This window comes from Nyctereutes procyonoides, unplaced genomic scaffold, assembly GCF_905146905.1.
Source record: "Nyctereutes procyonoides isolate TBG_1078 unplaced genomic scaffold, NYPRO_anot_genome, whole genome shotgun sequence".
NCBI lineage: Eukaryota > Metazoa > Chordata > Mammalia > Carnivora > Canidae > Nyctereutes > Nyctereutes procyonoides.
Window position 1 is genome coordinate 832,200 of NW_026575121.1, and position 27,304 is coordinate 859,503.

General features: G+C 56.8%; 1 protein-coding gene across 1 annotated transcript in view; it reads left to right on the forward strand.

Annotated features, from left to right (window-relative positions):
- The first annotated feature begins 1,475 nt into the window (after positions 1 to 1,475).
- LOC129516578 (guanylate cyclase soluble subunit beta-2-like) overlaps positions 1,476 to 27,304 on the forward strand; it is a 37,583-nt gene continuing 11,754 nt past the window's right edge. Inside the window, exons 1-9 of the mRNA XM_055336062.1 lie at positions 1,476 to 1,557; positions 12,609 to 12,769; positions 16,562 to 16,661; positions 17,614 to 17,810; positions 18,825 to 18,945; positions 20,085 to 20,188; positions 22,091 to 22,307; positions 24,030 to 24,350; positions 26,836 to 26,984. Coding sequence (XP_055192037.1) covers positions 1,491 to 1,557; positions 12,609 to 12,769; positions 16,562 to 16,661; positions 17,614 to 17,810; positions 18,825 to 18,945; positions 20,085 to 20,188; positions 22,091 to 22,307; positions 24,030 to 24,350; positions 26,836 to 26,984 — 1,437 coding nt within the window. The 5' untranslated portion in view covers positions 1,476 to 1,490. The remainder of the gene's footprint in view (positions 1,558 to 12,608; positions 12,770 to 16,561; positions 16,662 to 17,613; positions 17,811 to 18,824; positions 18,946 to 20,084; positions 20,189 to 22,090; positions 22,308 to 24,029; positions 24,351 to 26,835; positions 26,985 to 27,304) is intronic.

The window sequence follows — 27,304 nt, forward strand, 5'->3', positions numbered from 1 at the left end:
GCGGCTCGTCTCAAGCTCACGACAGCTCTGCCAGCGCCGCCTCTCACAGGTGCCTCACAGGTTGCGGGCACGTCCTTTGGCCCGGCTTGCACTTCGGGGCGTCTTGCCCCGCTCAGGCGCGCAGCCGGTGGCTCCCCAGGCCGCAGTGGCCACTAAGGCCGCGCTCGTCGGGCCTCTAGGGCCGGGACGCCGCGATCACGGGCCGGATATGAGTTTTCCAAAATTCCAGTGCTCGCTTGAGAGCTCGGCGCTGACCATGGGCAACAAGGTCCGGCGGTTGTTTTCCTTGCAGTGACGAGTCAACTTTGTTCTTTTCCTGCTGAACAAAATGCCTGTCGCACGTCCCTCCTGGACAGCTGCCGTCCGGCTGCCGGTGGTTCCTTCAGGTGGAAGCGGAGGTCCGGGACTAAAGCCGCTGACTCGACTCCCAGAGGCGGTGGGAAAGGTGCTCCCGGGGGCCGCCCGCCCTCCTCCTCCCGCTCCGCCACGCCGTGTCCAAGACACCTGACGCACCTGATGAGTCGCGTCGCCCCCATAGGACAGCCTGAGGCTTGGGGTGGAACCGGCTCTGCTCTTCCTCGCACGAGTGTGCGGCGGCGAGGAAAACGGTGCTGAGCGTGGCCCGGTGTCCCTGCCCCGATTCCCGCCGAGGCAGCAACACGTTTACCCATTAGAGCACATCTTAACCCGGAAAAACGGCAAATAACGTCTTGATTTTATGACAAAAGTAGTGTTGGCCCTTAAAAGGTTCCCAGGGTCCCCCCAGCCCCCACCGCCTAGGGGTTCCACGGGACACACCTTGAGCACTGCAGGTTTAGGTGCCGGAGTCATTCTCAGGGGACCACACGGGCCTTCGGCCGGGGAGCGGGGCGAGTGGGGAAGCGGAGGGCCCTGCGTCACATGCTGCGCGCAAACGTCGACCCAACCCAATCCCATCAGTGCAAACGTGAGCGGACGGGGCGCAGAGAGATTTGTTTCAAGTCGTCCAGCCTGACCGTGGTAGGGCCGGGGCTCATCCCCAGGTCCGCCGACCCATGTGCGGTGGATACGCAGCCTCTATCACCTTAGGTCTTGGGGCGCCCGGGGGGCTCCGTGGTGGAGCGTCTGCCTTGGGCTCAGGGCGTGACCCTGGGGCCCGGGATTGAGTCCCGCGTCGGGCTCCCTGCAGGGGCCCTGCGTGTCCCTCAGCCTGGTCTCTGCCTCCCTGTCTGGTGTCACGAATGAATAAATCTTAGATCTTTAGGTTAGGTCCCTCCCCTTCCTAAGCCAGGCTGACGCTGTGGGTGCAACGGCAGGGACTGAGGACAGGAGACCGAGCCATACCCGCTGCCCTTCGGGGCCTACGGTCCCGGCGGCCTGGGGCGGGAGCTCACGGGGGCAGCCGGCGCTCAGCCGGGCACGCGGTGGAGGCCCGAGCTCGCCGGAGGGCTGCCGGCTCCTCACTGCCCGGTTCACCTTCCAGAGCTTCTGCGGACGTGCAAGACGCCTTCATGACCTACACGGTCTACGACGACGTCGTCACCACCAGGCTCGTCCAGGAGGCCTGCAGACTTCTGGGTAAGCATGAGGGGCGCCTGTCCCGGCGGCTCAGCGCCGCTGCCACCAGGCCCGGTCCCCGGTCCCCGTCCCCGGTCCCCACAGTGCTTCTGTCCTCACGTCCCTGCGGACGCCGCGTTGCAGCACCGAGCCACGGCTCCGGGGGGTGTGCGCAGGCCCCGAGAGCCGCGGTCCCAACGGTTTCGTCAGCTGACCCGGGTAGAACCTCGTGCTCTTTCTGTTCAAAGACCCCTCCTGTCACACACGGTGTCACTAACGCTGGGCGCACGGCCAGTGGCCCCACGACTCAGGCCTGAGTGACGGCGTCGCGGCAGGCGCATGCTGGCGACCCTCACAGCGTGGGCCCTGTTGACAGCGGCCCCCTGGCCCATAAAGGGCCCAGTGCTCAGTGGGTGGCGACAGGGACACAACCTGCAGGACCGAGGAGCACTGCCTGCTGGGCCTCGGCCAGGAGCGGGTGGGCGTCCGCCTTGGGCCGCCCTGCGCCCTCCTCCCCAGCGACGCGGTCCGGGCTGCGAGCTCGGCCAACAGCGAGGATGCACGCGGCGCATCGGCTCCGACGGCTGACGCTCGGGCCCGGATGGCACCGGCACCGTCCGGCCTCCTCCCAGCTCACTGCCCCGGGCAGCCACCCTCGGCAGGTCCTCCTCGGCCCCCCACTCCGTCCCGCCATCCCTCCCTTCCCCATTCCCCTCCCAACCCCCCTCCTTCCCCCTCCCTCCCTCCCTCTCCCCCTTCCCCTTCCTTCCCTCTCAGTCCCCTCTCCTTCCCTCCCTCCCTCCCTCCCCCATCCTCCCTCCGCTCTGTCCCACCCTCCCTCCCCCTTCCCCTCCCTCTGCTCCTCCGTCCCCCTTCCCTTGCCCCTCCCTTCCTCCTCCCTCCCCCCTCTCTCCTCCCTTCCCCTCCCAACCCCCCTCTATCTCTGCTCCTTCCCCTCATCCCCCTCCTTCCTTTTCCCCCACCCCATTCCCTCCCTCCCTCCCCCTTCCCCTCTGTCCCTCCCTCCCCCCTGCTCCATCCCTGCCTTCCTCCCTTCCCCCTTGCCCTCCTCCCTCCCTCCCCCCTTCCCCTCCCCCACCCATCCCTCCCCCTCCTGCCTTCCTCTCTCCCATCCCCCTCCCTCTTCCCCCTCCCTCTTCCCCTCCCTCCGCCTCCCTCCCTCCTCCCCCTCTGTCCCTCCCTCTCCCACTCCATCCCTCCATCCGTCCTCCCCTTCCCCTCCCAACCCCCCTCCTTCCCCCCTCCTTCCCTCTCCCCCCTCCTCCTCTTCCCTTCCCCCTCCTCTCTAGGTCTCTATATTAATGAGGTCACACCTGGAGGTTCCGAGTGGAGAGCACTTGGGGGATCCTCCCAGCCAGTACATCGTCCCGTCCCCTTCCTTCCCAGGGCACAGAGCGCTCAGCGAGCTGGGGACAGGACGGGACGGAGAGGAAGGAGCCCCTAGGTCCCGGCTCCCGGGTGCTTGTGCAGGAAGTGCAGAGTCCAGGCCGCAGGGGCCGTGCTTCCCGGCTGTGTTTCAGGGGTCCCTGGGGGCCCAGCCTTCGGTGGCCAGGGCCTCCCCCAGGGCGGCGGGCGAGCAGCCCTGAGGGCACACGGGGCCGGGCACGAGCGCCGACCCGCGGCGACAGGCGGCCTCTCCGAGAGCCCGTGTGCGCGGGGCTGGAAGCGGCCGAGGCACCGGGTTTACTTCTCTTTCCTTGAAATATCGGACAAGTTCTCTGGTTAAAAAAAAAGAAACTGTGCCAGCCTTGGCCGCAGGCACACGGTAGCCCCTGGTCTTCGGGCGGCAATTTGACAGCTGCGTCTCCCCACGTGCCTGGGCGGCTCCTGAGGCAGAGCCCGTTCGGGGGTTCCCGTCGGGGAGGAGCCCCGGTGTCCACCGAGCTGGTGCGGGGGAGCCCCTGCGGCTCAGGGCGCTGAGCTCCGGGTCACTCACCAGCCTTGCGTCCCAGCGGAACCAGGGCGTCCCGGGCTCCCGGGCCCTTGGAGCTCGGCCTCGGGGCAGCACAGTCCCGGGCGCTCTGGGCCAGCAGGGGAGGCCGGCGGCCCGTGGCGTCTGGGGCGCTGTCTCGGCTGAGCACCCCCACCGCCGTCGAAGACGCTCCACAGAGAGTTTCTAGGGAAGGAGAGCGAGGGTGGATGCCGGGGAGCCCCCTGCAGCCTGGGAGACGCCGATAGAGTCGGGATTTCAGGAGGAGCCTGGCCCCGGGCGGACGGGGTGGCCCGCGAGCCTGGGGACCCGCCGTCCAGCTCCAGCCGCCCACAGGCCGCTCCCGGCCTCCTGGATGAGCGCACCTGCCGGGCTCCCCGCGTGCCTGATCTTCTCAAACATCGCTTTTCAGTATTTTAGAATATGTGATGATGGTACCGTGCGTGTTTCTGAGACCATGTGGTCAGACCCCCCAGACCCGCCCCCCCGCCCCTGGCCGCGCACCACGGGACAGGCCCTGACCCCGGGGAAGGGCCCAGGCAGGGGCCCGCCTCTCCAGCGGCCACCCTTCCCCCGCCGAGTAGGGGCAGGGGGTGACTCCAGACTTGGCCTGAGAAGCAGGAGGTTGACAGAGCCCTCAAAGGGCAGCAGCGCTCCAACGGGGCGCTGGGGCGACGTTCTCCCTCCGTCTTCTCACAATCTCCCTTCCGGGGTCCCAGCGGCAGGGGCCGTGCTGAGGCCGTGCTGGCGGCACCACGCCGGCTCCCCGGGGCCCCGAGCCCCCGCCGAGGGCGTCCTGTGCACCCTCCAGGAGGAGCGCCAGGGGTTGGGCACTGCTGTGTCGTGTGAGCCGTGTGACCCCGGGCAGTGCGGGGCCCGGGTGGGCGCTCAGCAAACGCACACTGGATCCGGGAGGGGCCGGGGCGTTTCTCTGTGTGTGTGTCTGGCCACTGTCCCTTGCGGTAGGGCTGCACTTTGCTGGTGGCCTCACACAGCTGTGGCACCGGGTCCCGGCTCTGAGCGGCCCGTGCGTGGATCCGGCTCCCTGCCCGTCTGTGTGAGTCGAGTCGTGTTGGAACCCAGACGAGGCCGTTCCCTTACGCGATGTCTCGGGCTGCTCCTGTGCCCTCCCGCAGGGGCGTCGTGTGTGGCCCGGAAACCTGGGCGCACCTGCTACTTCTCCTTTATGAAACCAGCTCGTCAACTACTGATACTCCGGAAAATGCACCTTCTTCGAGACTTTTTTTAAAAAATCCCTTTTTTACTTGAGAACCGTTAGGGACCAAATCATACGCGGCCCCCACGCGACCCCCAGGACGAAGGCCTGGCCCCCACGCGGTGGTATTTGGAGATGGGGCCTTTGGGAGACGGCTGGTTCGCACGAGGTCACGAAGGTGGAGCCTGGGAAGGGATGAGGGCCCCTCTGGGAAGGGGTCTCCGCTCTCTCTGCCGTGCCCAGCCCCACGGCGTGTGAGGACACGGGGAGAAGCCGGGAAGAGAGCTCTGCGGGAGCCCGACCACTGTCACCGCAGTCTCGTGCCCTGGCTTCCAGGTTCCGAATAAGTAAATTCCTGTTGCGAGGCCACCAGGTCACAGAGGTGATCACAGCAGCCCGAGGGGGGCACCAAGCCAACCACACATTCAGAAGCCGCGGCGATTTTATGGACTTTGGTAGATTTTATAGTGTGGGGGGCTTTCCACCCAGAGCGGAGGCCGTCGCTGTGGTTTCTCTCTAAGTTCGTCTGCTGATCCCAGGAGGCTCCCCTGGCGGGCGGCTGCGGGCACAGCGGGCGGCGAGTGCGTCCAATAAAGGTCGGGGGGCAAGATCGGGCGAGCGCACGCGTGCGGCCTGGGATCAGGGCGGCGCCGGGAAACGGGGCGCATGGTGTCTCGCTCTCCGTGCATACACACGCATGGACACACGCACGCACACGAACACACACAAGCATGCGCATGCACATAAACACACACGTACATAAATGCACACGAACGCACGCACATGAATACACACACGGACACATAGATACACACATGGACATAAGCGCACACACATGAACATTCACACACATGAATACACACATGCACATGAATACATGCAGGCACATAAACACACATATATGGATGCACACATGGACACACGAACACACACATGAACACACACATGCACAAAACACACGCACGTAAGCACACGCGCATGAACACACATGAACATCAACACACACACACGCACATGCAGATAAACACATGCGCACACATAATCACTCACATGAATACACACAAATACACACATTCATATAAACACACACATAAGTACACACTCGTGTAAACACACGCACATGAACATACACAAACACATGCACATAAACACACATGCATGTGAACATGTGCAAGTGCATGGACACACATGTACAGCACACACCCACATCAACACAGCACATGCATGAACACACACGCACATAGACACACATGAATACACACGCTCGTGTAAACACACATGCACACATGCACATCAACACATGCATGTGAACACATGCAAGTGCATGGACACACATGTACACCAACACACACGCACGTGAACACACGTACATAAACACACGAATACACGCACACACTCATGTAAACACACACATGAACACACACGCACACACACTCCACGAGTCCGAGGGAGCCCGGCCCCGCCGCAGGCTGGTCCATAGGAAGGACGTCAACCGTTCAACAAGCCCCCTGGCCCGTTGAGACCAGCTCTGCCCTCACACAAAGGAAACAGCGTCCCCGGTCACCGCGGGTCGAGGCTGAGCCTCCGGCTGACTCCCGAGGGCCGCCCCCCACTTAGGCGACAGTTGGGACGTTCCCAGGCCGCTCTGCCCCTTCTTAGGTCCGTGCTCTCCATCAGCAGGATTCGGGCTGGGACCAGAAGACCAGTGAGCCCGCGCGAGGGTCGTTCTGGGTGTGGACAAGCGCCTGCTTAGGGCCTACGTCGTTAGGGTCGTTAGTGATCGACGTGACGAACCGCGCAGCCAGCAGCAGCAGTCATCTGGCTCCGCTTGCTCGTGTGCTCAGCGGGTGGTGGCGGCGAGCCCTCGCCCCGTGCCAGCACACCCTTGGCACCTACCCCCCTGCGGTGACCCTCAGCCACGCAGACGTTACAAGTCCCCAAATCGGGCCGTGACCCCCGCGGCGGCCGAGCAGCCCGGGGAGGCAACCTGAGGCCGCGGCCTTGAACTGTGGCACGGACTTGCGGCTCCATCTGTGCCAGGGGCCGCCGACTGCTGGGCACCAGGTCTCTGGGGGACTCGAGGGTCACGCAGACTTGCTGAAGCCCCAGCTGCAGCGTCCCCTGCAGGGGGCTAGGGCGACCCGGGGCAAACTCCCGGTGGGGACACAGCCCGGGCGGCGCCCTCGGCCGGTCCCCCGGCCCCACGTGTGCTGGGAGGCAGGCAGCGGCTGCAAGCTGCCCCGTGCCCCTCCTGCCGCCTGGGCCCCGGGCCTCCCAGTGCAGGAGTCTAGCGGCTACCCCTGCGCCTGCAGCCCCCCCCCCCAGTCCCCCGTTTAAGGTCTGGTTCCTCCCTGCCACCTAGGATACTCACACGCGCAGCTGGGTCCTACTTTTCTTTTTTAAAGATTTTGCTTATTTGCGGGAGAGCGAGAGAGCGGGAGCGAGGGAGCACGCAAGCATGAGTGGGGAAGGGCAGAGGCAGAGGGAGAAGCAGGGAGCCCACGTGGGGCCTCGATCCGGGGACCCTGGGACCCCGGGATGTGCCCTGAGCCGGAGGCAGAAGGCCTCACTGACGGAGCCCCCAGGCGCCCCTCCTGCGTCTCTCAAGCTCCTACCTCCTACTCACAGAAGTTCTCTCCTACCTACTGCTCAGGCCTGGCTCAGGTGACATATTTGAGGAGGAGAATATTCTAGATGAATGGCTCTTTCCAGATAGCTGAAGCTTACTCCTTTGGATGCATAAGCCTGGGGGAAAAAATGACCCGTTTTCGATGGAAAACTTTCTAAAATGTCCAGCATGCACCCCCCTGCCCCGTGGAAGGAGGCACGCTCCTCTGGGCCTCTCAGGTGCGTCACTATGAGGAGTCCCTCTTGTTTCCTGTGCTCAGGTATCGGGCGGTGGGCGGTGGGCGGTGGGCGGTGGGCGGCGGGTGGGGGTCTTGGGACGTGCGCCCGGTGGCCCGAAGGCCCAGCGTGGCTGCGTGGCTCCTGTCGGCCCTCACTCAGGGCTCAGCAGGCATCCTGCCCCCCACCCCCACCCCAACCGCAGACAGACAGCCCCCCTCGGCTCCTGGCGGTCCCCTGAGCCGTCACCCAGGAAGAAGTAAGCCTTCCCTGCCGGTGCCAAAGGGCCAGAAGAGTTGAGCTTAGACTTCATTCCAATTGGAAAAGCAACTTAAAAGGCTCCGTATGTCTTCTGGGAAGCCAAGCGTCCGGAAAACGGACGCCTCCCGACAGGTAACCTCCTGCCAACAAAGCAGCCTTCTGTTCAGACAACCACCGTCTTATCAGAACGTCTCACAGAAACACGAGTGGGAAGGGTGTGTGCTCACGCCCTCGTGCCCTCACCCAGCCTCCGTGATGATGAATAGTTCACCAGTCTTGCTCCGTCTCTCTGGTCGTCCCTCCACCCTTTCTCTGGTTTTGTTTTCGCTGGAATGTCTTAAAGCAAATCTCAGGTTCCCCACAATCTCAGCCATAAATATTTCAGTACGAGTCCCTAACAAGATAAAGACATTTTAAAGCATGATCCTAATGCCTTGATTACACCTAACAAAATTCACGATATTACAGAGGCCGGAATCCAGCTGTATCTCGGCTGGCCACGGGTCGGTCAGGGTGGTCTTTGTGGTCGTTTTATACTGGATCTGCTAAGGTCTTTTCGGGACAATCAGCAAAAACTTCTACTCTGACATGATTTCAAACTCACAGGAGGTTTGCAAGAGTAGTGCAAAGAATTCCCATATACTTTTCCTCCCCGTTCCCCGAATGTCAACGTCTTACTCGATTGGCTCTGTCCTCGCCCCTGAACCGTCCTTTGAAAGCTGCAGGGAGGATGGCTCCTTAGCGCTCCGAGTGCCCTTCCGTGAGGACAGCAGGGCTGCTACGTAATCGACGGACGTTACTGGGATCTTTCCCATTGTCCCCGTGACATCCTCTAGGACAACAGAAAACCTTGCATCTTGGCAGCTGTCGCAGGTCTCCCATCCCCTGACTTCCGGGACGGTTCCGCCGTCTGTCTGTCTTTGTGTCTGAGAACGCTGGTGTCCCCGGCAAGGTCTGCTCAGCTACTTTGGAGAAAGCCCCGTCACTCGGGATGTCTCGTATTTCCTCTTGACCCCATTCAGGTTGTGCTCCCTTGGCAGGAAGACCAGAGAAGTGGGATTTAGTCCTTCCCAGCTCGTCGCAGCGGCGGGCGGAGGACGGGCCTTTGTCCCCTCGTCCCCCTATCGACGTGAAGCCCGGTGGAGGGGGAGCTCCAGGTCCCTCTACTCCGTGGTTCCTGTCTCCCCCTGAGAAGAGGCTTTACGACCATACAAGTATCTCGTTGCGTCCCAAACTCCTCCCTGCCCGGTTCTAGGACTCCGCGGTGACTTTTGCCCCGAAGCCATAATAGGGTGGTGGCCAGAGAGTACACTGCTCCTCTTAGGTTTATGAGTTGGATTTCTACGCTAAGGAGGGATTTCCCCTTTCCCGCTTATTTATGTCGATGTGAACTCTTGATTCTTACTGTTTTAAATAGGTGGTGACCCTCTGCTTCCATTATGTCTTTTGATGCTCAAATTCTCCAGGATGTAGCCAGTGGGGGTCCCCTTGGGCCGGCCCCTGCGTCCTTTAGACGCATCATTACGCTTTTCTTCTTTACTTTCTGGCATGACTAGATGTTATAGGCTCGTCTTATCCTTTCCCTGCCTGCCCAGCCCTGACATCTGCCATTTCTCCAAGGAGCCTACGTGCACACGCACACGCGCACACACATCCGTCCGTACCGTCCGGTCCATCCGTCCAACACCTCGATGGGCCTTGTGGTCTCACGATGGTAGGTTTCTACCCCCCCCCCCAGACTTCGATCTGTTCTTTCCATCACTCCAACCTCCTTCTCACACAGCAGGAACCTGTTCCCCACTATCCACAATAGATCTACTCACGTGCTTAATCCTCAGATGGTCAGAATGTGACTTCAGAACTGCTTACCAGCCCCACTGGGGGAAGGAGGCCTACTGACCACCGTCAAATATTTGTTTGAAGTTTTTGTTTGCTTGTTTCTGGGTTTAGTCTGAAGACAGAGCAGTGTAAAGACTATGCTCACATGTTGCTGGGTTATTTCTTCCCCTGGGTAATGAGATTATTCGGAACTGTTCTGTTCAAATAGTTCTCTTAACCTGTTTCTGTCTGTATTCTATCTCAGGACTTTCCCTGGCCTTGCTGACTGTATTTATTTTATTTTCAGCATATGAGTCATTAACACGATTCCCCAAACCAGACCTGTCCAAAAAGTTGTGCTCAGAGCAGTGTCAGTCCTCCTCCCTTCACAATATTTCTGACCTTTCTACCTCGTTCCCACTAATGCCCTGTAGGTGAGCAACCTCAAGCGTCCCTGGTTTAGCCTTCTGGTGTTTAATTCTGCACAAATAAGCAGATAAATGCATATTTCCTTATCCCCCTGATTTGTTGCACAAAAGATAAAATGCAAAGCTATTACAGATTCCCCTTTGCACTACCCAAAGGGATGGTAAGCCACCTGTGCTCTTTCTGTTTTCACACTTTCTTGCCATTTCCTATATATTCCCACCTCCCCGTGACTCAGAGAACTCAGGGAATCCTAAATTCACTGAGATGAAACTGTAACAACACAACACAGGCACTGGTGTTTAACAGTGACCTTTGGTCCTCTGCTGGACGAGCATTTTCAACCCAGAATCCGAGGAGCAGCCCCAAACCCAGCACGGTTGGGGGACGCCGCACCCAAGCCCGAGATCTGAGTTCAAGCAGCCGGTACTCTCTGAGCCCGCCGTCCTCTCCTACTAATGGAGCCGGGGCCCAGGAACCAAACACTGAGGGTCTGGAACAAGCATCTTCATGAATTTTTGTAGGTTTTCAGATTTAAGAGGAAGGCCCAGCAGACAGTCTCTCGGCATAAACGGCCACGGTCACCCTGCCTCACCTGCTTGGCTCGCAGGCAGCCCAGCCCTCTGGTGCGTGTTCCCGGGAGGAAGGGGCTTCCGGGATCTGGGCTTCCCTGGCCGGTAACAGGACGCGCCTGCTCGGAACTCCCGTCCGTGGGACACACGGCACAGCTGTTTTTTCTCAGCCTGAATGAGCTGGATTTAGCAGAAAAGGAGGTGGGTGGGGGGGAGGAAGCGATGATTGCACACCTGTCCGCGGAGGTTTCAGGAGCTCTCCTCCCAGGGACTCACGAGCAAGGGAGAGGACTTGAGTGGAATTTATGTCAGGTCCGTGGGGCCTGGCAGGTGGCTCTTGATGGCTCCTACAGACAAGCCTGCCTGCCTCGGGTTCGGGATGGCCCCGCAGGCAGGGACCCCAACAGAAGCAAGCAGCACAGGCCATTTCCACCCCGGCCTGCCGTCCCAAGCTTCGTCTACCTTCAAAAGACCTGGCTAATGTGTCTTTGGGACGTGTGTACGACGCACCCCTGATAAGGCCTGACTCCAACCGCTCAGGTTGCCAGACAGCGGTCTGCCCGAGGGTCTGGGCGCGGACACTGAGCCACGGGCATCCGCCGCTCAGGCGCGTGGGGAGCAGGCAGGCTGGGAGCGCTCCGACCTCCCCCGACCTCTCAGGTGGCTCAGCGGACCCGCAAGGCCCCTCGCCGTGCGCCCCGGACCCGGCCAGCGCATCGCAGGGCCCCTCACGGCCCCGGCCAAGGATGGGGACAGTGAATTCCGCGGGTCCTGGCGAGCCTGCGTGTTCCAGACCTGGTCTCGGCCCCCAAGACTGTGACCGTCAGCGCCGCACGGTAGCGAAGGGAAAGTCCGCCCAGCGGCGAGCGGGCCACCCCTGGAGCAGGGAGGGCCCTGCCTCCTGAGCCAGTGACCGCCCTCGGCAGCCCTCGCCCCGGCTGGGCCAGGCGGCTTCTTCGCTGCTGCGGGGCCCGCGGGATGTGGTACGGAAATGCCCGAATCTAGTCAGGGCCTCTGCCCCTGGCCTGGGTCAACCGACGACGACTCTCCGCCTCGGTGACAGCACGCGTCCCCTGCAGACCAGGAGGTGTGACGGAAGACTCGCGCTCACAAGGTTCTGGCAGGCGCGGAGCAAGACAACTGGTGACCTTGACTGGGGGACGTCTGAGGGTTACCGGGTACTTGAGGAGCGGGAGAGACGCCACCTCCATAGAGCGGACAGTCGCCTCCCAGCTACTGCAATGGCACAGCCCCCGCTAAGGCCACGCCTCTCCCCCCGGGTATTCAGCAAGCGCCTACTTGGTGTCTCGCACAGGAAATGTGTGCAATGAGGTCACTGCCCCCCCAGAATTACCACACGGTTGGGAAGACAATAAAAGGCGGCCCTCAGGAAGAGTACTCGGGGCGACGTGGGGTATCCAGAGGGGCCTCTGCGGAGGGTGCGAGGCGAAAGGTGCGCCCCGAAGGGAAACCGGGGTGTAGAGAGGATGAGGCAGGAAGGGGGCGTCCCCGCCAGCTCCGGCCTCCTCTCCCCGTCCGTCAGGACAAGCGTGTCGGTGTTGTTGCTGCCGTACTAGTTCTTTCTCCGACGTAGCTTATGTCACTTCCCGGCCGCCTACCTCCAGGCGTCTAAGGCGGTAGGGGGCCGGCACCCGCGGCCGGCACAGGGACACCCGGCCTCCCGTCCCCTCGGGGCCCTCCAGGGACTCACCCGGTGGCGACCGCAGGAGACTGGGGTGGGGGTTCGGGGACACTCGCGTCCAGTGAGCACCTTCCAGGTGCCCGGGCTGCCCTGGGTCCTCCCGGTGGCCCGATGACACAGGTGCCAGCGTTGCCATTTTACGTCGAGGAAGCGCAAGCTGTGGGAGCCGCCCCTTCGCGCATCACACGGGAGGGACTTGGACCCTTTGGAAATCGAAGACGGCCACCCGGGAGCCAACACCCGGCAGGGGCCTTTATTCGGGGTTTGCTTTGGGCTCGGCAGGGGTCTCCACGGAAGCCATCCTGAAACTCTTCGGGGAACACTTCTTCAAGTTCTGTAAGATGTCCGGCTACGATCGGATGTTGCGGACCCTGGGAGGAGACCTCCCCGAGTTCATCGAGAACCTGGACGCCCTCCACAGCTACCTCGCGCTCTCGTACCAGGTAAGGCCTCCGGAGTCGGGTCTCGGCGGCTCTCGGGGGCGGCCAGTGCCCCCAGTGCCCATGGCGGGGCGGCCACTCCCGCCTCCCCAGGAGCAGCGGGCGCAGGGCTCAGAATCCTGGGGTCCGGAGTTCTCTGAGGGAAGGACCGGGTGACGGGTGCGCGTTGGCCGCTTCCAGAACCCGGCTGGCGACCGTCGGGGGGGGGGGGGCAAGCTGAGGAGGTCGCTTTGTGGCGCAGGGGACAGGGAGGCGCGGTGTGGCTCTGGCATGAAACCCGGATGGCGGGCCCCTCCCGGTGGGAGCAAAGGCTGAGAGGCAAGGTCAGGGGTGTGCGAAATCCGCCCTCAGGTGTCCTGGCCTGGGTGGAGCTGAGAAACAGCCCCCGCAGCCACACTCACTCCTGCATCACGCGAAGCCCCTGGCAGGGCCACGAGCCAGCCAGAAGCCATTAGCCCGCGGCGACCGCCGGAGGGGTGGAGGAAGCCCCCTATGGGCCTGTATGCTCCCGGAGCTCACGCCGCGGTTTTCTCGCTTGTAGACATGGTTGGCAATCCAAGCACCTGGGCTGCCTTTCCTTTTTTTGGAAAAGAAAATGCTTTATTAAACAGGCAAAATGGCATTTACCCATTTTTTGATAATAGTTTTATGTAAGATTATTTATATTTATTTTTAGGACCCTGTATAGTTTACCAAGCTCTTTCTCCACTATTCTTAATTTCTGAAAATATTTTATTTATTTATTCATGGGAGACACACAGAGAGAGGCAGAGACACAGGCAGAGGGAGAAGCAGGCTCCGTGCGGGGAGCCCAGTGCGGGACTCGATCCCGGGACACTGGGTCACGGCCTGAGCCCAAGGTAGACGCTAAACCGCTGAGCCGTCGAGGTTGCCTTTCTTCACTATTTTGTATTTCATGCTCGTAGCCTCCCTTGAGGGGTTGTTGCCAGGAGCATAAAATGGGAATGCATGTGCGAAAGTGCCTCCTCAACCGTGAGGCCCCCTTACGCACGCTCGCCGGGAAGACGGTTACTTTTTCCTGTTTCTCACATAAAGAGTAAGAAACTTGCAAACCTCAACGGACTTCAAGTAGGATGAGTACGTGGGTCCGTCCTACTGTTACCCTGTGAACTGCTCGAGGACAGAGGCTAGAAAAGAGCCCTGGCTATGGGGTCGGACGGGCCGACCACGCTGTCTGAGCAGCTTACTAGCTGTGCGATGCCCTCTCTGGACCTCGAGGTCTTCACTTATTCGTTTACTAAGCATGTTTTGAGTGTCTACTCTGTGCCAAGCCCTTTTATTTTTAGGCATTGGGCGAACAGAGATGCAAAGGGATAAAGGGGAGGAAAAAAAATCCTATCTCCCATTATTGTGTGAATTAAAAGAGATCACATGTGCAAGCCCCCAGAACCATGAGCAGGCTAGAAAAGGAGTTTCATGAATAATAATAATTTCCTTCTTTTCCCTTTCCTCTCTATTCAATATGGCCAGTTTAAAAATTACAATAATTCATATGGCAACTCCCTTTAAGATTTCTTAGCTAAAGCACCACAATTAGGATACAAAGGAATACACTTGGCTCCTTCAATCATCTCCCATGAGGTTTTTTAATATAACCTCTTTCATCTGAAAATTTGGCCAATACTTCAAGTCACGGTTGTGAGGAATGTTAATGTTCTCCCATTCACTCACTAAACCAAAAAATATTATGGAGTATCCTTTATGCTCCAGATACTGCACTCACCATATAACTGCCACTCTAAGGAAAAAGGGTGAATGGTGTTGAGGGTCTGACGTTCCTGCCCACGGTCCGTACACCATTCCTACTACCTCTCCTCTGGGGTACTCACGCGTCATTCCTTCACGGGCCAAAACGAATGGTAATGAGTAGAACTTCCCAGGAGAGCCTGGGTGGTCAGACGGTTTAAGCGTCCAACTCTTGGCTTCAGCTCAGGTCATGGTCTCCGGGTCGTGAGACTGAGCCCTGCATCAGGCTCTGCGCTCAGCGGGGAGTCTGCTTGAGAGTCTCTCTCCCTCTGCCTCGCCCTCTCCCTCAAAAATAAATAAATAAAATCTTAAGAAAAAGAATAGAACTTCTTAGGGTGTGAGACTTTTTTGTGCACGATGAGATGAATAAAATATGTACCTGTTACGGTTTTCACGCTGTAATCAAATACACGCAGTGATACCTGATAGCCGCACAGGGCAAAACATCATAGGTTGTCTCTCTAGGCGAAAGTAAAATAAGATAATGCTGACTTTCCTTTAGGGCTTCTTCTAGTAATGTATCAGTGCCTTAAGGTATATGTTTCTGATTATAGCTGTGCCTTTAATCTTTTTTTTTTTTTTTACCTAATTTTCATTGGGTGCGAATTATGAGGCAGGTGTTGGACTAAGTAACATACAAACATTGAATTATCCTCCTTATGCCCCTAAGATTAGGTACTCTTATTTTTTTTTTCTCATGATATAGATGAGAGATCAGGTCCAGGAAGGTCAAATAATTGCCCCGAGTTGCCAGGTTGTGGTGGCTGAGCCAGGGGACACCACCCCACCTGTGCCTCTTTCCCAAAGACCATGCTCTGGTCTGCTTCCCATTAATTCCCCTTTGCCCTGATTCTCCACTTTCATAAAACCCTGTTTTAATCAAGAAATAAAAGTAAATCTTACTATATAGAGAGCTGGATAGGGTGACCAGAGGAATTAAAAGCACAAACCTTGAGAAGTGTCTCTGGGAGGTGGCTTAGGCTGGGGGTGAGGAGTGAGGGTGGAGGTCAGAGCAAGAGCGGGTGACTTTTCATTTTAGCCCTCTGGGTTCTGTTATTTTTTTTTTCACCATGTAGGGTTTGGATATAATTTTCTTTAAATAACTTTTCATTTCCTGTTTTATTATATGCTTTTTTACATGTGCTGCCTCAAATCCTCTTAAGATTTAACCAAGATGTAAACATGCATATATACAAACATACGCTTTCCCTGTGTATATGCTTTGGAAAGATAAAATATTTTTTTTTTTTAAAAAGAAACTCATTTTAACTAGAAATCCTCCCACCATAGAAGAAAGCAAAGATCTTGGTAGGAACCCACCTTCTTAATCTCTTCTGTCACCCAGACCACAAGCTGTAGGCCCGGGTGCTGAGGGGCCTACTAACCAAGTGGTGGGGACAGTACTTGCCCCGGGGACTCCCCCAGGCAAAGTCTTCATCCTTATTTTATTTTCTGACGCACATCTACCACGAGGTGGTGCATACTTGAATGCCAGCATTTGTTCCCAGAGAAAGACGATCTCTTCTGATGTATCTTGATTTTCCTAATGTGCAACTTTACGCTGCGGAAGACACGTACTTCCAGAATGAGAGATGGACTCTCCTCCAAGTTGCTCTGAGCTCCTGATCTTTCTGAGGGTGAAGCCGCCGCCCCTGGTCCCTTGGTCACAGGCCGGGCACAGCAGCTGGCCCCACCTTGGAGTGTGGGTAGAAGGAGCCTGCGTGGCTGGGAGGCTCACCGGGGTCCAAATATTATTCCACCCTTACTCTAGTCTTGACTCCACTGAGCCTGTTTCTTCCTCTTTAAAAGGGAAGAACACTTACCATATAGAGTAGGTTAAGGAATTAGGGACAGTATCAAATTCTTGACATATAGGGGCCAAAATCATGGTGGATTTCATGTGATTGGAGAGAGGCTGGAGCTGGAGCTGTGTGTGCTGTAATGGATACGTACTGTGGTTTCAGAAAGCCTCAAAAGCATACACACCACTGTGTTCACTGGGAGAAACACGTCCTGTCTTTTGATTAGGAGATGAACGCACCATCATTCCGCGTGGAGAGAGGAGCAGACGGGAGAATGCTTCTCCATTACTACTCGGATAGGAGTGGTCTGTGCCACATCGTACCGGGTAGGAGAACAGCTTAACCAGTACCACGGTTATGAGGCCTCTGCGGTAAGGATGGTCTCTCCATAAATCCCGCAGGATGGCTCATAGCCAGCTCAGCTCTTCTATCATCTGATTCTATTGCCATCTTAACCATCACTCGCAAAGTCTCTGGGCCATCAGGATAAGTTCCCAAACTTCCAAAAGAAGGAATACTTCCCATTTTTTACTTTCGCATTTTAAACTATGCGAGCAATTACACACTCGGGATATTTATTATTTCATACCAGGCTTTCTTTGTGTATTCAGCTTCATGGAGAAAGCATCCTGCCATGTTTTCATATGGTCTTTGAAGCCCATTTTCAACGGCTGAGTGACATTCCGCATTGTAATTAGCTAGTCCCCTGTTGTTGGATCTGTAGCTGATACCACCCTTTGCTGTTGAAAGCGGTGCTGTGGTGAACATCTTTACGCACGCTTTTCCCATGCTTATGTCATAACCCTGGGGGAGATTTCCAGCGCACTTCTTTTTAAAACATGATCCTTCCTTCATGCTTTTACAACTGGATTCTGTTCACATTATTTCTAGAGTTCGTTTCGTGAGTTAAATACCTTCCTGAAATAAAGATGATGTTCACGTGTAATTTTTCGGCCAGCCCCGTCTTGGGATGTGTGAAAATCCTTGCTGCCTTTGGCAGAGACACATCAGGATCAATTTGATAATAGATGCTGAACTAGAAATTAGAGTGGCAGGGACATATACGGTATCCAGACGTGTATAGCTTAAACCTCTACCTGGAAGGTATTTTATTTTTAATTTTATCCATCTATCCTGTGCTCCCTATCTTGACACAGGGCCTGGGCTTCGTAGTATCTGGAATATTCACCTGCAGTCGTATAACTTGATTATTTTATGACTTTTGCTGACAAAACCGCCTCTTGCCATCCCTCACCATGAGGTGTCCCTCTGCTGTAGGTATCATCGAGGCTGTGGCCAAAGACTTCTTTGACATTGAGGTGACCATGGATATCGTCCACATGAATAGGGAAGAGGAGAGGACAGGCAAGAAGGAGCATGTTGTGTTCCTTGTTGGGCAGAAGTCTCACAGACACATGAGAACGGCAAAACCAAACAGGTTACAAGACAGCCAGGACTTCCGGAGAGACCAAGAGGTACTGGGTTTGCTCTGTCTTCAGAGCGCACAGATGCTCCCAGGGGAGCTCCAAGTCTCAGAACCACCTATGCAAGGAACAGAACCAAATGGACCCTCGGTTAGTGGATTTAAGGCAGGGTTTCTCCATCTCAACACTACTGATATTTTGGGCCAGACGTTTGTCATTATGGGCGTCTTGTGCATATTTAGCAGCATTCCTAGTCTACCCACCAAGCGCAAGTAGCACCCTGCTCCCCAGCTCCTTAATTGTGGCGATCGGGAAATGTCTCCAGGGATCACCAGGTGTCTCCAGGGAAGGGGGAGGGACAAAATCATCCCTGGTTGAGAAAACTTGGATAAACATCTGGAAGTTTTCTAGGGATGAACGTTAGCTGGGAACCATTTCCACCTCTGAAAACATGAATACGAAGGCCAAAAATTTGGATTTGGTGGCTTATTCTGCAACCTTTCTAAAATAAATTGACCCCTGAAGTCCTAAGTGCCCACTTCTACAGCTGGGGCCAGTTAGGAGTCTGGAGTCAGTTCACGGTCCTGTGGTCGGCTGCCTCAAGGCTGCCTCAGTGGCAACTTGCGGAGTGAGCGGCATCATTTAGGCACTACGTGTACTAGGTACACAGCTCTCTGGGCCCACACACCTTACAAAGACATCCAGATAATTCTGATTCCTGGAGCACACGGTGTTTACATCTTAGCGCATTCAAAGCCCACCTCAGAGTCTGTTTGCTACAGAATCTTCAACCCCAGGAAGAGAAGATGTTCACGTGTAATTTTTCTGCCAGCCCCATGTTGAGATATGTAAAAATCCTTGCTGCCTTTGGCAGAGAGACATCAGGATTAATTCAATAAAAAACTAAAATCTTGGGGATAACGAAGTCTTGCTAAAATTGACCTTGCAAGGCCTTGCCATTCCTCTGGTCCCAGTTACAGCAAATTGGGCTTGTGCATGTCCGGGTGTGTGACTTGTGCCAGTCACATGACCAGACCCCCGTGCTTGTCTCTCTGCCATCTGCAGGCTCTGGAGGCAGCTTTCCTTAGGATGAAAGAGAAGTATGTGAGTGTCTCTGCCTGTCCTGTGAAGAAATCCAAGAAATCCCCCTGGGAGGTTGTGAGGAGCATAGTCATGTTTGGAAAAGGTGAGTGTGCCCTTCTCCCGACCTCGGCTCTCAGAGCGGAGTAAGTGCTTGGTGTGCACAGATGGGCAAAGGCCTCCAGGATTGTGATGTCCCCAGTTTCTGCAGAGCTCCGATCGGGCAGGCGTGGTTTTTAACTGTAGAACATCAGGCCCTAAGTCGCCTTCCTGTGGCCCTTTTATTTGTGCCGTGCCCCTTGCAGAGCTGGGGCAGAGACACAGGCTCCCCCCGCTCGCTTGTCAGGGAAGGCCACTGGAGACAGGATGGGAACTGGTCCCAGTTGGCTGCTGTGCTGGCAGGAAGGAGGACGAGGACTGACATATTCTCAAGCACAAGGCCTTCTGGACTGGGATGCACTTCTGGCCTGGAAGTCTGCAGTTAATAACCACGGTGTCCAGTAGCGCAAAGGACACTGGACCCGGAGCCAGGAAAGCAGATTTCTGGCCCTGCCTCCGAGGGGCCGTATGGCCCAGAACCAGGACCTCCTCTCCCATGTGACAAATGAAGGCGTTAGGCTCTCAAGGTGCCCTTGTTGACGCCAAGCCTGTCCCGTGATGAGCACCCCCGATGCAGCCAGAATGAGGGCCCGCGCTCCCATCAGCCCCGTGGTCGTGGTCGTGGTCGGACCGCATCTGGGAGGAGGTGTGCAGAGCTCAAAGGCTGCATTTTGAGTCCCTCGAGCAGTGGCAAGGGAGTCAAACACACAATTGACGCCCTTTGTCTGCGAGATTTTCATATCAAAAAGGCTCCATTTCGAATCTCTACCCCCTGCCAAATAGGGCCGTGGTTAAATTTTCATGTGCCACCCAAACTGTCAGTCTAGAGAGCCCCATGGCAAACGTCCCTGACGCTGGGCCGGGCGCACACGCTCTGCTCGGCTGGCCCATTGTCTGGCTGTCACCACCTCAATGCAGGCTCTGTTTTCCTGGCGAGACATACTCAATTGGCCCAGAAGCTTCGGCGGCGGGCAGACACTTGGCAGGGGCGGGGGGCTGCTCAGCCCGGCAGCAAGTGTTCTGTGCATTTGGAAGAGCGGCCGCGGCCACCTGGAGCCTGCGGCCCGGCCCTGGGCCGGCCCCTCGGGCCGCTGTGAGCCGGCCGCAGCCTCCGTCCGTGACAGGCCTCTCCTCTTCCACGTCCAGGGCAGCCCGCCAACACCGTTGTGCCAGTTTATCCCGAGCGGCTCTGGATTGAACCGAAGACATTCTGCAAGGCTTTTCCTTTCCACATTGTGTTTGACGAATCAGTAAGAGGCCCTTCCCCTCTGTACTCGGCTTAGGGATAAGGTGGGGAGGGACTAGGTTGCACGGTCTTTCCCGGCTGGTGGTGACCTTCAAGTCCCTGTGGGGCCCCCAGGGCTTGGGAGGCGAGGGTGTAGCCCGGCGGGACCGTTGACTTCTTTCTCAGTGTGGCATCCTCCAGAAACCAGAACGCGTGATCTTCTCCGTACATGCGGGTGGGGAGCAGGGCCAGGGGGTCTGGACTCATGAGCCCAGGGGCAGGTTTGAAGCGACACCGAAGTTTGCAACACTGAGATGAAAGAACAGTGATGATGGTGAAACCTTAGATGTGGCTCCTTGCCGTCCTCGTGGCCGCTGTGGATGTCCCAGTCTCGCCAGGCTTCTCTTCCTGCATCGTGAAGGCAGGGGAAAGGTCTGTGCCAACTCCTGCCACGGTTTTGTGGGACGTGTGAGGATGAGCATTAATGGAAAATGTTTGGTTATCATTTCCTTGGATGACATATATGTCACTGGAATCGATTATGAGCTCATTTTTTAAAAAGATTTATTTATTCATGAGAGAGAGAGAGAGAGAGGCAGAGACACAGGAGGAGGGAGAAGCAGGCTCCATGCAGGGAGCCTGATGCGGGACTTGATCCTGGGACTCCAGGATCGCGCCCTGGGCCAAAGGCAGGCACCAAACCGCTGAGCCACCCAGGGATCCCCTGAGCTCATTTTTTAAAGGATTTCATTTATTTGGGAGAGAAAGAATGAGGGAGAGCGCACGAGCAGGGAGAGTGGTGGGCAGAGGGAGAGGGAGAGGCAGGGTCCCCGCAGAGCAGGGAGCCCAACACAGGACTCAATCCCGGGACCCCAGGGTCATGACCTGAGCCAAGGGCAGACGCTCAACCGCTGAGCCACCCAGGTGCTCAATTATGAATTCATTTAAAGGGCAATTAGGCAAAATGAATTTGGTCAAAAATATTTAAAAAGATGGCTTCAGAAAAAAAAATGGCTTCAGGTAATTGCAATGTTCTGTGATGCTTATTTGAAAGCAGAGACGGTTTGATTCATCGCCTGCTAGTTAGTTGACCGCTACGGATGCTGATTCTATGAAATTTACTCTTTGGAGGGTCACGTCTGCTCGCAGAGAATTGATCTAGCTGAGGCAAAGACTCCTGTAAGAAATGACTGGGGAATGATGAAGCGGTGTCCCGGGCATTTCCCCAGGGCCATGAGGATGCTAGGGTGACTACTATTAATGTCTTAGATTCTGGTGCATCTTAAAACTCCTTTTTCTTTTTCACACTTTGGGCATAGAATAACAGAAAGTCTCCTGATAGTTTATAATGCGGGGTCGATGTCTGTAGCCTGACAGCCAGCCCACGGTTAGTGACGTGAAGTTCTGGGTCAGCTTCTGCAGGCAGTGGACAGCTTGTGTCCAGGATTCTCGTCTGGCCTCTTCCCTCCGTGTGTTCCCTGGACACAGGACACAGCAGTGGAGGGCTCCTCACCTCCATCCGAGCCTGGGCGTCAGGTCTAAGCTACAGAATTTGCTAGTTTCTTTATTAGCGCATCCTAAAGAGAGGAAACGGGAGAGTCCGAGAGAGAGAGAGAGAGAGACAGGAAGGGACAGAGAAATCCCACAGAGTTAGGGAAGAACTGTCAGCCCAACTGAGAGCTTTACACCCTGCTTCCTGTTGGTGGGAGCTCTGCTTCTGAGCACCCCATTCGATCCTTTCCTCTGAGAGGCTAGCTGCAGATCCACTTTATAAAATAGTAGTTATTCCTTCTTCGAGGTCTACTCCACTAGCGGCCCTTTCCCTCCGTGAGTCACAAGGTGCGTGGGATGATGATACTGTCGAGGGCCCGTGTGTGGTGTAGGTTGCTCTCTGTTCCCCGGGCTCACATCTGTCCTCTGTGGATAGCTGAGGGTCAAGCAGGCTGGAGTGAACATTCAGAAGTATGTCCCCGGACTCCAAACCCAGAAGATTCCATTAGATGAGTATTTCTCCATCGTTCACCCTCAAGTGGCCTTCAACATTTGCAGCATCTGCAAATTCATCAATAGTCAATTCGTCCTGAAGGCACGAAGAGAAAAGATGCCTGAGGCATGGAAAAGTCAGCCTGCCCTCAAACTCCGAGGTAAGGAGCTCCCCCTCCCTCCCCCACGGCTCTCTGGCCTTGGGGAGATTGCTCAGAAAGGGACCCAACAGAGTTGTCCAGTTTTCTCAAAAAAGATGGATGGAACATGGCAGGCTGCCACCGGACACTTGGCGAGAGGCTTTAGTGGTGGTGGTGGCGGCGCTGGCGGGGTGGGGGTCACGGAGGAACAGGTTCAGGAGATAACCACGGCGGAAGCTGGGGGTTGGATGTAGGGGCTGCAGAAGACAGAGAATGCTGAGGACAATGATTGGGTAACTGGGTGCTGAAGGTGTGGTTATAGCTGAGGAAGGACGAGACGGGAGGTCCTTGGGGGCAGCGGCTGGGCCAGTGAGTCACTGCTGTCTCCTCAGTGCCTGGGATGCTGTGCCCGGCCCAAAGCAGGGACTGGGTACACATGCGAGGAAATAAGCACCTGCAGACAACCACGTGCAGATATTGATGAGTAATTAAAAAAAATCACTGCTGAGGTGAAGGTAAACTGTCACAATCATTTTTGAGGACATTTTAGCAATATGCATCAAAAACATTAAAAATGAGCATATTCTTTTGTCTCAATAACTCCATTCCTAAGATTATACCTTTTTTTCTATGATTACATACATTTAGAATTTTGAGTTTTGGGAAACATGGATATTCGATCTGGGATGGGAATTTTCAAGATTTCATTTATTTATTCATGAGAGACAGAGGGAGAGAGGCAGAGACACAGGCAGAGGGAGAAGCAGGCTCCATGCAGGGAGCCCAATGGGGGACTCGATCCCGGGACCCCAGGGTCATGCCCTGAGCCAAGGGCAGACGCTCAACCCCTGGGCCACCCCGGGTGGCCCTCTAAGATTATATCGTTAACAAAATAGCCACAACTGTGCACAGTGGCCTTAAGCTTGGTCGCTGCCACGTTGTTTATGGGCTGACAGAAAGGGACATGATATCATCAATGCTAGCGAGTTGCTTAAATAAAATATGGTATAATCAATGTACCCAGCAAAAAGTATGATGCACGTCTATGATTTTGCTATCAAAAGATATATCCATTATAAATCTTAAATGAAAAATACATATTACAAAAAGAAGACGGCAGAAATTTTAGTAATTATCTGAGAGGTGTAATTATAGGTGATAGTTCTTCATCTTTCTTCATTTTCTGCAACGCATGCACACTGCTTTTATAATAAACATATTTTTAAGGAAATAGGCACCTCGAGTCCAGGAGGTAGCGTTTCTCTGGAAATTCAGATTCACTGTCAGCATGATGTGGGACGCCGTGGTGTATTCCCATGACAACACCCAGACAGGACCCTGGGGAATACCAGCAGGGAAGCCACGAGCAAAAAAAAACCTAAAAGAAACATTGAAGGAAGTCAGGGGGACCTCAGAGAGAAGGCAGGGTCAGGGAAGTCCCTGGAAGTGAGGTCTGTGGCGGGACGGGGGGGGGGGGTCTGCATAAGACCCTCCAACAGCGGGAGGGCTCAGGAAGGGGGAGACAGGCCACGCCGCAGAGGGTGGTTCGGAAGCCCCGGACGGGCGCCTCCTTAAGAGGAAGGTGCCTGGGACGGAGCTGAGCGAGGCGGGACCTAGAGACCAGCCTTCACCAAAAGTGGCCGAAAGGGAGGGAGGAGAACGTGCGGTGGGGTGATGGGGTGGCGAGCCGTGTCACCGGCCGGTGACGCGCGGTACTGTGGCGTTTCTCTCCGTGACGGAAAGGCCAGATGATCTGGATGGAGTCCGTGCGGTGCATGGCCTACGTGTGCTCCCCGAAGCTCCGCAGCCTGCAAGAGCTGGAGCAGCGCAGAATGCACCTGTCTGACATCGCGCCGCACGACACCACCAGGGATCTCATCCTCCTGAACCAGCAGCGCCTGGCTGAGATCGAGCTGTCCAACCAGCTGGAGAGGAAGAAGGAGGAGCTGCGGGTCCTGTCCAGGCACCTGGCCATTGAGAAGAAGAAAACCGAGACCCTGCTGTACGCCATGCTGCCGGAACACGTGGCCAACCAGCTGAAGGACGGCAAAAAAGTGGCTGCAGGTAGAGCATTCCCTTCCCGTCACGGGGCCCCCTGAGCAAGGGGCCGTGTCCTCAGTGGGCGCAGGCTCAGAAGGCAGGCGGATCGAGGTTCGAATGCTGGCTCCGTCCCGCGGTGGCGACGTGACCTGGGGCCGGCTCCTTGAGCTGCGCGTCCTTGGTTGTCTTCTCCCAACAATAACGACAATAAACAGAATACGCAAGCGAAATACGGAGCAGAGAAAAACGCCTGCCAACGACGCCCAGCTATGCTACCTCCCCTACGACCCGAAAGCTGCGGCCTGTCACAAACAGAGCTCCTCCTCCTAACTGGAAACAACAGGGCCACTCCTGACCCCAGTCACGGGGCTCCTCCCGGGGCCACTCTGGGAGAGCAAGCCCAGTATGGGGGGAGAAGGCCGTGCGTGATCTGAGCTCACTTTCCATCTGCCGCGGGTGTGTGTTCACCTCCAGACGTAGGCGGGGAAGCTGCTCGAGCCAGGGGGCTGGCAGGCCTCAAGGACCCAGGGGGGCTCACGGTCTTGTGGGCCTGACAGATGCAGGATATGTGCACGGGGGTTGGGGAGGCCAAAGGAAGGGACGCTCACGTCCCTTGAGGGGCGATGGTTGTGCCAGGACCCGTACGAGACGTTTTTACACATGCCATTTCATTTAATTTTCTGCACATTTCTACGAAGGAGGGGCTCTTATCCAACAGAGCTACGTAAATTTACAGTCCCTCCCATTTATGAGTAAGACAATCTGAAAAATCAATTAGAAGTCCCAACTAACTCCGCAATTCATAGGTTTTCCATCACAAAGGTGTGGAGACACAGCTGCCAGGGAAGTGAAAATAAAAGGGTTGTCGGAGAGAAAGATAGGAGGGCAGGGGCTGTGAGGCTTTGTATAAGGTGCACGGCACTGGAGTTAAGCCTCGAGACCTCATCTTAGCAAAAAAAGAAGGGAAAGGCATTTCAGGAGAACGGGATCGCAGGAGTGAAGGTGAGGCAACGCGAACATAAGCCCTGCACGGTGCGACCCCTAGAACGCGCCCGGCGAGGCTGGGCACCTAGGGTGGGGCTCAGGTGAGGACTCCCTGAGGCTTCTGTTGCTTATTAGGAAGGTTTCACGATCAGTGTGATGAATATGAACCTGCCTGCAGTGCAGTGAGTGCACGAGAGGGAGGCAGAGAAGGCCGTGAGCGATGCGTGGCGTGCGGCGAGCATGGCAAGGGCCTGGACTGAGACCCCGCCAGGAGCAATCGGCAGGACCCTCATTACCGAGAGGACGGGGCAGGGAAGAGAGGGGAGTCCGTGCTGAGTGCGGAGTTTCTGGCGCAGAAACACGTGGCCCCTTATTCTATGTGGAGCCGGAGAGAAGGGCAGGTTGGGGGGAGGACGGGAGGTCAGTTCTAGAGCCTCTGAGTGAAATGCCCACGGGACACCCCGTGGAGCAGAACCACAGGTAGCAGGGACTGCGGGCAGAGCTCAGTGGCGACGTCTCGGGTGCACCAGGGGTCTAGGAAGTAGTGCAGCGGGCATGGCGGCTAATCACAGAGCCCACGGATGACAAGTAAGGTCGAGGGGCTGGGAGGTGGGAGCGGAAGGGGGCTCGGCACGGAAGCCCAGGGGACACCTGTTACTTCAGGAGGAAGAAAAGCCAGTGCAATACGTAAAACGAGACCCGAAGGGTAGGGAGGGTAGGAAGAGAGAAGGGAAGGCCGGACGCCGAAGGGAGGAGAAGGGCACGCGAACGAGAGGCTCTTAGAGGCACCGTGACACGGAGGGCCCCGTGCTGCATTCGAGTCGTCGCACCCTCGCTCCTCCAACAGCCACTCCCTGGGCGCCTGCTGTGAGCCAGGCCCTGCTCCGGGTGCTGGGGATGCAGCAGCGGCCCAGTCCGCCTCTCCTCCCCCGGAGCCTACGGTCCAGTGGGGAAGACAGCCAGTAAGGTACACACCCCACGCCACACATGCACATACGGCTTGTGGGTTGGGGCCGCAACAAGGCTAAAAGGGTAGGGCCTGGGGGCTGCTGCACTGACAGAGGGGTACCGGGGGTCTCACTGAGGTGCTCACACTGGAGACGTGAGACGAAGCCTCTTCAATGTTTGAGAAAAGAGGGGTTGGGAGAGGACACAGCAGGTGCAAAGGCCCTGCGCAGGAGGCACTGGGAACCCCACGGAGGCTGGGGTGGGTGGGGTGGAGTAAGCCAGAGCCGTGGAGACGGGAGGTCGGGGACGTGCCGGGACAGAGGGGGCCCCTTCCCGGCCACGGTGAGGACCTTCTGCTCCAGGCTCGGCGTGATGGAGCCACGCACTTGGGGCAGACGAGTGGACACACCGACCCAGACAGGCCCCCTGGCCGCGCGGTGGAAGAAGGTAGCGGGCCTGGACGCCCAGTGCCTGAGGACGATGTGCCGGACCCGGTCCCCCAGGACACCGGACGCTGGAGTCTGCAGAACGATTATTCCATATCCTGGGCCAACACGACACCCGGTTTCTGTTGCAGGAGAATTTAAAACTTGCACGATTCTTTTCAGCGACGTGGTGACGTTCACCAACATCTGTGCGGCCTGCCAGCCCATCCAAATCGTGACGATGCTGAATTCAATGTACTCCAAGTTTGACAGGCTAACCAGCGTCCACGAGGTCTACAAGGTGGGTGTCCGCGGCCTGCGGGGTGGGCGCCCGGGCGGGCAGGAGCTCAGCTCTGCGCCTCCCTCCCGCCCCCTCTGTGCTCAGGGCTTGGTGCAGAGCAGCAGGGCGAGCCCGTAAGGCTAGAAGGCAGTTGGAGCTGTTTTAGGGATTTCTGTTTGTTTGTGGGGATCCTTTTGGAATACGCGCTGCTGAGACGCCTCCGAGGGGCACACTCTTCTCTGACAACAATTCTATCCCGGGAACTCAGCAGAAGTCTGACGTAATAACGTAGGCCCAGTACAGGGCGTCGTGCGCTAAGCCAGGGGCTCCGTCCTCTCGGG